Source organism: Mandrillus leucophaeus, unplaced genomic scaffold, assembly GCF_000951045.1.
Source record: "Mandrillus leucophaeus isolate KB7577 unplaced genomic scaffold, Mleu.le_1.0 Scaffold3, whole genome shotgun sequence".
Lineage (NCBI taxonomy): Eukaryota > Metazoa > Chordata > Mammalia > Primates > Cercopithecidae > Mandrillus > Mandrillus leucophaeus.
The window spans coordinates 6,831,546-6,843,188 of record NW_012103142.1 but is presented as its reverse complement, the minus strand read 5'-3'; the positions used below and the strand labels follow the sequence as shown (position 1 = coordinate 6,843,188).

General features: G+C 48.3%; 1 protein-coding gene across 1 annotated transcript in view; it reads left to right on the top strand.

Moving 5' to 3' along the window:
- KIF6 (kinesin family member 6) overlaps positions 1-11,643 on the top strand; it is a 400,736-nt gene that overhangs the window by 376,923 nt on the left and 12,170 nt on the right. The window contains exons 17-19 of the mRNA XM_011986642.1: positions 4,319-4,403; positions 6,328-6,463; positions 9,785-9,882. Of these exons, the coding sequence (XP_011842032.1) occupies positions 4,319-4,403; positions 6,328-6,463; positions 9,785-9,882 (319 nt within the window). The remainder of the gene's footprint in view (positions 1-4,318; positions 4,404-6,327; positions 6,464-9,784; positions 9,883-11,643) is intronic.

The following is an 11,643-nucleotide window of genomic DNA, read 5'->3' as shown; positions in this document are numbered from 1 at the left end:
AAAAAACACAAAACACAAAAACACTCAAAAGCTTTCAAAGGAATAGATCGAGCCTATTCCTCTCCTCAAAATACTCCAGCCTCCCATCTCTCTCAAAGCCAGTGTCCTTACCGTGGCTCACAAGATCCGCCAGGGTCTGGTCTCAGTTTCTTCACCGACTTCAGCTCCCACCACGATTTCCCTTACCAACCACTCAGGCGCCCTGGCCTTCTCCTTGTTGTCAGATGCAGCAAGCAGGCTCACACCTCAGGTCCTTTGCACTTACTGTTGTACACTCTGTGCCCCGATTTCTGCAGGCCTGTTCCCTCCCTCCATTCAGGCCACTGTTCATATGTCCCCCCGCTTAGAGGCCCTCACCCCCCACCTAGCATGGCAGCCCTCCACCCTGTCATCCTGTCTTTTTACCCCGCTTCATCTTTCCTCACAGCACCTTCCGATCCCCGGCATGACGCTGCAGACTCGATTATTTGTTGTTTTAGTGTCTGTCTTCCCCCCTGAAATCCCCCTAGAACAGGGGCAGACACATAGTCAATGCTCGATAAACATTTGTTAAATAAGCAGATGAGTGACTAGACTTGGATCCAAAGCCTGGCGCTATTTGGTTGCTTTGTGGCATCGCACAAGCCACCTAGTCACCCTAAGCCTTTGTCTTCCGGACTGAAGCAGAGGTGATCATGTCTGCCAGCTGGGGTGGTGAGAATGAAAGCGGTGTTGCGCGGGGACTGGGCTCCAGTGACTCCTCAGATGGCGCTGATGTTATCATTCCATGCTTGTGTCAGAGGCATTCAGAATGTGCTCCTTGCCTAAGGCTCCTGAACACCCCACACACTTCCAGGGCACCTGAGACGCTGTGACCTGCGGGGGAACCTGCAAGATGCCCAAGGAAAAGACAACCAGCCATGGGGCAAGGCAAGAGCCTGCCTCCTACAGAGGGGCTCTGCGTTCACACGGGGTGACCGCAGCTTTTATACGGAAGAGCAGGCCGGCCTGGCCGGCCCTTCTACCTTCTGCTGTCTGTTCACGAAGCCCTGGAGACCACCTCTTCTGGCCGGGTGAGATGGGCCTGTGTGAGTCCAGCAGCTCTTCCTCCACCTGCCTCCAGCAGCCTCTCACATGCTGGGCTTGCAGCAGGACGTCTAGCCAGTCACAGCAGAGGGGGGCTTCACTGAATTTCTCAGGGGTGCCCTTGGGGTGGGGCCAAAGTTTTTAAAGGGGGGAGGGGGTTTCCCGTTTTTCTTTTTTAGCAGTCTGGAAGATACCTGGGCCCATTTCTGAAACTTTTTAAAAAGGAAATAATTTGTCCATTGAAAGTCCTGCTGTTGTCAGTTTCATGTTAAGATACTTCCTTCAGTTTATTTTGTCTGACGACTTTCAAAGAAGACAAGACCAGCAAACATGCGAGGCACTGAGTGCACCCTATACATGGAGTCTGAACACAGCACTGGGGGAAGACACTCAGAGCAGGAGGACCCCAATCTCTGCCCTTGAGAGCTTCCTGTGCCTGAGACTTGGGGGCTGAGGGTGATGTGGACAGGCGGGCTGCCTCATCTGAACCAGTAAATTGCACGAACACAGACGACAGTGTGGACTTCAGGTGGGATGTCGATGGTATCTGCATTTCCTGTGTTTAGATAATGAAATAAGACACTTGCTCTTCCTGTCAATTTAAAGTTGGCAATTGACACAAGGAAAAGGGGGTCACTGGCACCTGGAAGATGACAGACAGAACCATGATCCAGTTAGCATAGTTATCAATAAGCTAATGACATAAAAAACACAGGTAACAAATGGGTAAGGAAGTCAAAGGGGAAGAATAATGACGTGACAGAATAAGGACCTTCAGCAGGCTAGGCTGCCAATAAATGTGAAGTGGTACCTTCAGGATCAAAAGGACAATCACACTGAAACAGAATGCATTTTGACACAATCACTTATTTAAAAAAACATGCAAGTTTTAAAACTGACCACAAGCTTAATAGGGGCCAACCACGACAGAGCTGCTAAAAATCACAAGCAGTGTTGGGGAGGCTGTCTGGTAGAAACATTTAGAGGAATCAGAAAAAAAACAAATGGGTTCACGTCCCAGCTCTGCTATTTAGCAGCTGTGTAACCTTGTGTTATCCATGGCCCTCTCTGAGACTAAGAATCTGGTTGAAACAAGATGGCAATGCCATCCTTGAAGGGTTGTTTTGAGAATTAGCAATAGGGTACATAGAGGACCTCGACCAGTGCCTAGTAGAATTTGGCAGAACTTAGCACACAGAAAGCCCCCAATAAATGGTCATTGTTAGTAATTCACCTACTACAAAAATATAGAGCTTAAATTTTTAAAAGGTAAGAGAAGCCCTACTCTACTCTGTACCTTTCAGACCTATGGAATTATTATGTCCAGACCTAGGCTTCATACTTAAGATAAATGGGAAAGTAACCAGGTCGCTGAAACTTCAGGGGAGAGATTGAGCAGGAGTCAGTCTAAGAAAAAAAGGGGGGTTGGGTGCAGTGGCTCACGCCTGTAATCACAGCACTTTAGGAGGCCACGGCGGGTGGATCTTGAGGTCAAGAGATCAAGACCATCCTGGCCAACATGGTAAAACCCCGTTTCTACTAAAAATACAAAAATTAGCTGGGTGTGGTGGTGCGCACCTGTAGTCCCAGCTACTCAGGAAGCCGAGGCAGGAGAATCGCTTGAACCTGGGAGGCAGAGGTTGCAGTGAGTGGAGATCGCACCCTGTACTCCAGCCTGGTGACAGTGCAAGAATCCGTCTCAGAGAAAAAAAAAAAAAAAAAGTTCCAGACACATGTGGTATTTTGATGTTGTTGTTCAGATATTTAAAGGACCATCGGATTAAGAAGAAAAATATGCTATGCTGCTCCAAAGAGCCAAAGCAGAGGTGAAAAGAAGTTAGTGGGAAATGTCTTGGCTCAAAAGTAGGAGGAAACAGAGCTGTCCACCATGAAATGTGCTATCCTGCCAAGTAGTGAGCTCCTCATCCCTGGAAGTATTTGAGCAGAAAGCAGATGACCCTCTGTCAGAAATGTTTTCAAAGGAATTTTTGAATCCAAGGTTCCTGAAGTTAGCCACCTAGCTTGGGCAGTTTACCCTCTTTGAACCTCAGTGTCCTTATCTGTAAAATGGGAGTAATAACACTTGTGGCAAATAAATACTATAAGGATTCAGTCGGAGCACGTCTGGAAGCATGTGGACCACAGCTGAATCTCCCCTACATGGAGTAAAAAGCAGGGCTGTGTGATTTCTAAGATGTTGTCTATGGAGCTCAGAAAAGCAGGGCAGCCACGAAGAGACTCCTAGGAGAATAAAAAGTCCCCATACTCTGGGCTAGGAGAGAGCTGGCTTCAGATGCGCACATTAGCCAGAGCAGGCAACCAGTGGCGGTCACGTGGGGGAAGACAGAGGTTGGCATCAGAGGGACGCAGACACGCGCAGCAGCTGATACCTGCTGATGTCCTCAGCCCTCCCCCGGCCCCATCATGGTCCGGTAGCCATGGCTTGGGCTCAACCTTAGTTGTGAATTAACATGGCCTGAGTTCATCAGGCTTGAGAACCACTGCTGCAGAGGGAGTGAAAAACAGGAGACACGATTCTGAGGCTGGAAATTCAGCACTCCACTTGTGCAGAGAAAGATGTCAGATGGTTTAGAAAGGTTTCCTTGTTTGTGAAGCGCTTTTTTTTTTTCTTATGGAGTTTCTCTCTTGTTACCCAAGCTGGAGTGCAATGGTGCGATCTTGGCTCACTGCAACCTCCACCTCCTGGGTTCAAGCGATTCTCCTGCCTCAGCCTCCAGAGTAGCTTGGACTATAGGCACCTGCCACCACGCCCGGCTAATTTTTGAATTTTGAGTAGAGATGGGGTTTGACCATGTTGGCCAGGCTGGTGTCGAACTCCTAACCTCAGGTGACCTGCCTGCCTAGGCCTCCCAAAGTGCTGGAATTACAGGCATGAGCCACCGTGCCTAGCGCTGAAGGGCTCTTTATCAGAGGACGGGGAAATGCTATTTTGCATCTTCCCTGGAGACTCAACAGGAAATGAATGAGCTCAATAGTGAAAAGATTAGTAGAGGGAGAATTCCCTTCCAGTGACAGATGTTGGCAGTGGGAGGGACAGCAGAGGGACAATAACCCTGGAAGCCGCTCCTCTCAGGGCTTTCAGCTGAGCAGAGGTTGCCACCAAGAGGCCCCAGAAGGAACTCACAGGCGCCCCCTTCTTCCTGGGGTGCCCTTGAACTCTGTCATCTGCCCAGATATCACACTTTTTCCTTTTACCTTTCTTTCTCACCATCCCATTGCGTTCCTTCTACAGGAATCTCGGAAAACATGGCGGTGCCTCTGATGCCAGACCAGCAGGAGGAGAAGCTGCGATCACAACTGGAGGGAGAAAAGAGAAGGTGCCCTTCCTTTTAGCCACACACAGCCCGAGCCCAGCCTCCCAGGGTCTCAGTGTCATCCTGGAGCTGCCCAAGGCTGCAGCTACTCAGGGACGTGGGTCCAGCAGCTGGATCCTAGAATAGCAGGAGGAGGAGGGGCTGCCTTTGAGCAGGCAGGTGTGAAAGGCAGGACCCTAGGCAACGTGAGGTTAGAATGTAGAACAAGCCAAGCCAGGCCCGGGAAGTAGCTGGGCTTGTCCACTGCTGCCACCTACAGGAGCCAAGAAGGATGACCACAGTGGTCTTCCGCATGCCTGTGGCTGAAGCCCACTTCCCTCTGAGTCCTGAGAACGTCATACTCTCACGCAGCTGCAGGCATTTGGGGTCTCCAAACGACTTCACTTACAGAGTGAGGAGCCTCAAGCATAAACAGACATGTAGCCATTCCTGATATACAGCGTGGTCATCGAATCTTGCTCCACATGCTGATCAAGCTGCATCCATTCATTCATTGATGCATTTAGCACATGTGTGCTATCTCCCCCATGCCATGGGTAGGCTCTGGAGAGACTAAAGTCACCTTTCCTGCCTCAAGGAGCTGGTGGTGTCACTGCAGCACACTCCCTTCCTCACCCCAACCCCCAGCTGACCTGGCATGCACCTCCCCTGCCCCGCTACCCACACCTGGGAGATCAAAGCTCCAGGTGCTGGTCTTCAGGTGGCTCCTAGCAGATGTGCAGGTGTCTTCCTACAGAAAGCCCTGACTACCTGAGCCCACACGCTGCTGTCGCTCTCCACTCCCTTGGGGCCCTCCCCAGTCGTCCACTTTCTCTTCTCCCTCGCTTTGTTCATTTTCCTCAGTTTCTTTCCAACCCATTCTTTTTTTGTTTTTGTTTTTTTGTTGGTTTTTGTGTGTGTGTGTGTGAAACGGAGTCTCACTTTGTTTCCCAGGCTGTAGTGCAGTGGTGCGATCTCAGTGCACTGCAACCTCCACCTCCCAGATTCAAGCAATTCTCCTGCCTCAACCTCCAGAGTAGCTGGGATTACAGGCACCCCTCACCACGCCCGGCTAATTTTTGTATTTTTGGTAGAGACGGGGTTTTGCCATGTTGGCCAGGCTGGTCTCAAACTCCTGACCTCAGGTGATCTGCCTGCCTCGGCCTCCCAAAGTGCTGGAATTACAGGCGTGAGCCACTGCACCCAGCCTCCAACCCATTCTTCTTGTGTCTTTACTCCATCTTCATCTTGTCCCCTTGGCCCACATTTCCAATCTCAGTGTCATCTTAGAGGCCAACTTATATCTTCGGCCTGTTTATTGGACTGTTTCCTGTTGGACAATTTCTGATTCATTCTAGCATTCCCAAAACCAATATATGTGTGCATTCATAAGCACAGTGTTAATTTTGGTCCTCAGCATGAAGGTGAGCCAGTAGAATGACGAGGCAGTTAAGACTGTGGTTCTAGAACCAGACCACCTAGGTTCAGATCCTGGCTCCTCAGTTATCTCTGTCCCATAGAGCAAGTTATATAACCTCTTCATACCTGTCTCAGGTTCCGAATCTGTAAAATAGAGGTATTAATCATAGCATCTCCTCCATAGGGTTGTGAGGATTACATGAGCTTGTGTATGTTGAGTGCCTGCAGCAGTGCTTATGCTTTAGTAAGTGCTCAGCAAATGGCAGTTCTCATTCTTGGGGGAGAGGTCATTCATCTCACACACAGATTCCTATGGGCCTACTGGACCAAAATGTCTCCCTCTGCTTTTCTGTGATGGACTCAAACCCTGGTGCCGTAGCCTGGCCTCCGAAGCTCCTGTAGGGTCCCAGTCCCTGAGCACTAGGGCAGCTCTGCCAGGACTCTGAGACACGGGATTCATTTACAGCCCCCGCTCCATGCCATGCTTTCAAGACAGCAGTGCACTGACTCTTCCCCAATTCCACCGCAGGTATAAAACAATGTTCACTCGCCTGAAAGCCCTGAAGGTGGAGATCGAGCACTTGCAGCTGCTCATGGACAAAGCCAAGGTGAAGCTACAGAAAGAGTTTGAAGTCTGGTGGGCAGAGGAGGCCACCAACCTGCAGGTATGGCCTGGGGAACATCAGGGAAGCTGGGGAGGGGCCAGTCATGCAGCCCCATTGGGGCTGTCAAGAGACACAGTGGGGGCTTTGGCCCACAGGCCCCCGTGTTCTCAGCCCCTGCTCATGAAGCAGGTGCTCACTGTGGTGACAAGGATGACGGAAGGTCAGGGGTTCATTGTTTCCTTGCTCTCATGCCTAAAATTCTGCCTGATTAATGGAAAAATTAGGGATAAAAGATGCAGCTCCCAAAACTCAGTGGGTTTGCCGCCAATGCTTTGTATGATATTCTCCAGTGATTTCCTATTGACAACATTTATTGTTTTTCTTATCACAGTCATATATGTGTGAATATGAATTATAGAAATTTTACTATGCAGAACAACACAAAGAAAGTAAAAATCATAATTTCCCTACTTAAATGTAATTGATATTAACATGTTTGATTATATTCTTTTACCTTGATTTCTATGCATATATATCCATATGTTTTTATGCAAATAGAATCAGGCTGGGCACAGTGGCTCATGCCTGTAATCCCAGCAGTTTGGGAGGCTGCAGCAGGAGGATCACTTGAGCCCAGGAGTTCAAGACCAGCCTGGGTAACATGGCAAGACCCTGTCTCTACCAAAATGAACATAAAAATAATTAGCCAGGCATGGTAGTATGTGCCTATAGTCTCAGCTACCTGGGAGTCTGAGATGGGCAGAGTGCTTGAGCCTGGGAGGTCAAGGCTGCAGTGAGCAGTGATAGACCCACTTCACTCTGACCTGGGTAACTGAGCAAGGCCCTGTCTCAAAACAATAATAATAGTAATAAATCATATAGCTGTTCAAGTATCGCAAATGGCTTTTAAAAAATTAATTGTAGGCCAGGCGTGGTGGCTCACACCTGTAATCCCAGCACTTTGGGAGGCCAAGGCAGGCGGATCACGAGGTCGGGAGATTGAGACCATCCTGGCTGACATGGTGAAACCCCGTCTCTACTAAAAATACAAAAAACTAGCTGGGCGAGGTGGCGGGCGCCTGTAGTCCCAGCTACTCAGGAGGCTGAGGCAGGAGAATGGCATGAACCCGGGAGGCAGAGCTTGCATTGAGCCGAGATCGTGTCACTGCTCTCCAGCCTGGGCGACAGAGCGAGACTCCGTCTCAAAAACAAACAAACAAAAAAATTAATTGTACAGCATGGCTATTTTTTCATGTTATTATCCTACAGCATTGTTTTAATGGCTGTTTCTGTTCCATCATATAAATATGTTTTAATCTCCTATCATTGAATATTTAGGTGGTTTCTAGTTTTTTACTCAAAACATAATGTGTAGATAATTTTTTGCATATTTTCTAGACAAATTCTTAGAAGTTTTCTGTTTGATGAAGGCTGAAATAACCTGTCCATAAGTGTAAGCACAAAATCCCAGTTTCAGTTTTCCTCATGGAACGCTTCAGTTGTGGCACAGCAGAAATGCCAAAATACGCACAATCAGATCACTTGTCTGGCTGGCAGAACGCTTAGTGATTATCTGACAGGCTGATCCCTTCATTTTAAGGACAAGAAATCTGAGAGCCAGAGAAGATGATTTGCCAAGGACATAGGCAAGCAATAACCAGTGTGATACCAAGTGGCCATGTGGCAGGACAACAGAGAAGAATATTTGGATAAAATTAAATACATGAGATAACAAAGAAAACTAGTTAGAATGAAATACAGTTATCAAAATATTCTGAGTTATGGTCTGGGAATACATGTACCACTTTTAAAATGCATTAATTAATAAGATCTAGGTGTGGGCCCAATATTTATCATAACTTCAAAGTAATGATGAAATGACACAATATTTCAAGATCTCTGCACCAACTGTCAGGTGATACGAAAATATGCTTGATTTCTGTGGGTGACAAAGTCACAGGTATTGCTAATACTTCTGTGGTTTGTTGTCTACACTTATCACTGAAAGAAATAATTTCAGGTAGCAGCTAGGGAAAATACTGATGTGATTGGTTCCCATCCACATTGGCAGAGCCCCTGGATTCTGTCTGTGGACCCCAGGTTAAGAGCCCTTCCTAGCAAGTTCATCAGTGAATGAGGCCTTCCTCAGCTGGCGCCCAAGGGAGTCCACCACTGACCCGTCGACAAGGGTCATCCAGTGAAACTCGGGAAGTGTCCAGGCAAAGCTGACACATTCAGACAGTGTATGACTTACAGAGACAGCGAAAGCCTGAGTAGGCAAGGGTGTCAGCTCCATGTGTCCTCTGCACCACAGGATGTCACTGAAACAAAAGGGACCAGATGACAGCAAGGGGGATGGTGGAATACACCGGTACAGAGGGGCCAATTCCATACTGCCTCTGAGCAGTTCTATAGCCTGCAGCTGTACCCTGAGTGGGCAGAGGCAGAAAGCTCCAAACCTTATCGGAACAAGAGAGGTGACAAGAAACTTCTAGGATAACCTTCTGGGAAGATAGGGAAGCAAGTGGGAAATAACCTAGTAGCAACCACTCGCAAGCTTCCTGTATGGCTCACGTTCCAGGAGGGTTACAGGGCATTCTGCCAAGACTTAGACCAGCTGTGATGTATGCCTTGCTCTTGAGGCCTATGTGGGGTCGTGCAACTTGCAGAGCACCATGGCAGAGCTGTTCCCCTACACAAAGTGCTCAGTGGATGTCTCCTGACTTTAGTAGGGGGTTTTTGGGACAAGGAGAAGCAAAACCAGAAAGTATTTTTGAAGAATGAAGATAACATTTTAAACATTTCTTTTCTATCTTTAAAAAGGAATACATGTTCAACTTGGAAAACTTGGAAAGCACAGGAAAGCATAAAGCATAAATTAAATATTACCCATAATTCTACCGTCCCTAGACAATATGTTGACGCCCATCATTATGGTCATTACCATGTCTAGATTTGTTTTTGGCCATACGCGTTGTGTACACTAACTTTTATAGCTTGAATTACATCAAGGCCAGGCACTGTGGTTCGCGCCTGTAATCCTAGCACTTTGGGAGGCCAAAGTGGGCACATCACCTTAGGTCAGGAATTCGAGCCCAGCCTGGCCATGCCTGGCAAAACCCCGTCTCTACTATAAATACAAAAATTAGCTGGGTGTGGTGGCGGGCGCCTGTAATCCCAGCTACTCGGGAGGCTGAGGCAGGAGAATTGCTTGAACTCGGGAGGCGGAGGTTGCAGTGAGCCGAGATCACGCCACTGCACTCCAGCGTGGGCGACATAGCGAGACTCCATCTCAAAAAGAAAAAAAGAATTACATCAAGAACATCTTCCTATGGCATTAGATTCAAGCTAACACTGTGAAACTCCCTCTGGGGCCAACAGGTAAACCCTCCAGCAGTGAACTCACTCGATCACACGAAGCCGTTTCTCCAGACATCTGACTCCCTGCATGAACAGTCCCAACTCTTCTCTAACAAAAGGTAAGGTGAGAACTCACCAGAGGTGTTAGAGTTCCCAGAAAAGGCTCCCTACCTTTCTCTTTAACCTATTCCTGTGGCTCTCATGTCTCCTGATAAGCCGTATGATCCAGAAGGATGAATTCCTTTTACCCTTTAATTAGTCGTAGATACTCAGGACAGTGACTTTCAAGCTGGTTGGAGTGCACACCCCTTCAGTCCCTAGTTCTGATAACCAGTAGACGTACTGCCATGGTAACAAGAGACAAGAAGTTTCACAATCAAGCCCTGGTCCTGTCTCCTGAGTGCGAAGAAGAGGTTGGCAGGAATGGAACAGGGTCATAGCATGGGAGAAGAGGGGATTGGGGGACAGTGGTGGTGGGACAGTGGGTAGCCGGCCTACTGAGACACAGGAGAGCTCTTCATCCTAGCCAGGATTCAGGCAGCCTCCAATAGCACATGAGGATGGCCCAGAGCCAGTCTCCCTAAATGATGGGATGACCAGCAGGGACTCTACTTCCCCACAACCATGTTATTGTCTGTTTCCAACCACACAACCCAGGGGGTATTACCAATGATGCATGCCTCCTGCCATTGTCCGTCCGATGCCAGAGGCCAGGACAGTATGTGTGGGGCCTCCATCTCTGCCACCAAGGAGCAATCCTTTGGGTTTGAAGAGGTTCTGAGCCCTCACATTGGAAATATAAAATAGGGCTTTAAAAAAGGTGTCAGAGGGCCAGGCACAGTGGCTCATACCTGTAATCCCAGCACTTTGGGAGGCCAAGGTGGGTGGATCACCTGAGGTCAGGAGGTCGAGACTAGCCTGGCCAACATGGGGAAACCCTGTCTCTACTAAAAATACAAAAATTAGCCAGGTGTGGTGGCACACGCCTGTAATCCCAGCTACCTGGGGGGCTGAGGCAGGAGAATCGCTTGAAACCAGGGGCAGAGGTTGCAGTGAGCCGAGATCGCACCACTGCACTCCAACCTGGGTGACAGAGAGAGACTCCGTCTCAAAAAAAAAAAAAAAGGTGTCAGACAGTCCCCATGATATGATGTGATAAGAGTGGCACTCAACCTCTGTGGCCTTCGTCTCAGAAACCCGTAACACCAGTCAAAGAATGAGGAAAACATCAGACACTTCCCAATGGAAGGACACTCTACAAAACACCTGACTAGCATACCTCACATTGTCAAGGTCCCCAGAAAACCAAATGCGAGACTCGGTCACAGCCAAGAGGAGCCTCGGGAGACACACCACCTAGATGTAAAGTGGTGTCCTGGGTGGGAGCCTGGAACAGAAAAAGGCTTTAGAGAAAATCTAAGAAAAGTCCAATAAAGTATGGCCTTTAGTTAATAACAATGTATCAACATCGGTTCAGTGATTGTGGCAAATGCACCACACTAAGGTAAAACTGCCCAACAGGGGAAGCTGTGTACAGGCTACATGGGATCTCTGTGCACTATCTTTCCAACTTTTCTGTACATTTAAAACTATTCTTTTAAAAAATATATATATATATTCTTAAAAAACAACTATTGGCCAGGCGCGGTGGCTCACACCTGTAATCCCAGCACTTTGGGAGGCTGAGACGGGCGGATCACCTGAGGTCAGAAGTTCAAGACCAGCTTGGCCATCATGGTGAAACCCCATCTCTACTAAAAATACAAAAATACCAGATGTGATGGTGCGTGCCTGTAATCTCAGCCACTCGGGAGGCTGAGGCAGGAGAATCGCTTGAACCCAGTAGGTAGAGGTTGCAGTGAGCCGAGATCACACCACTG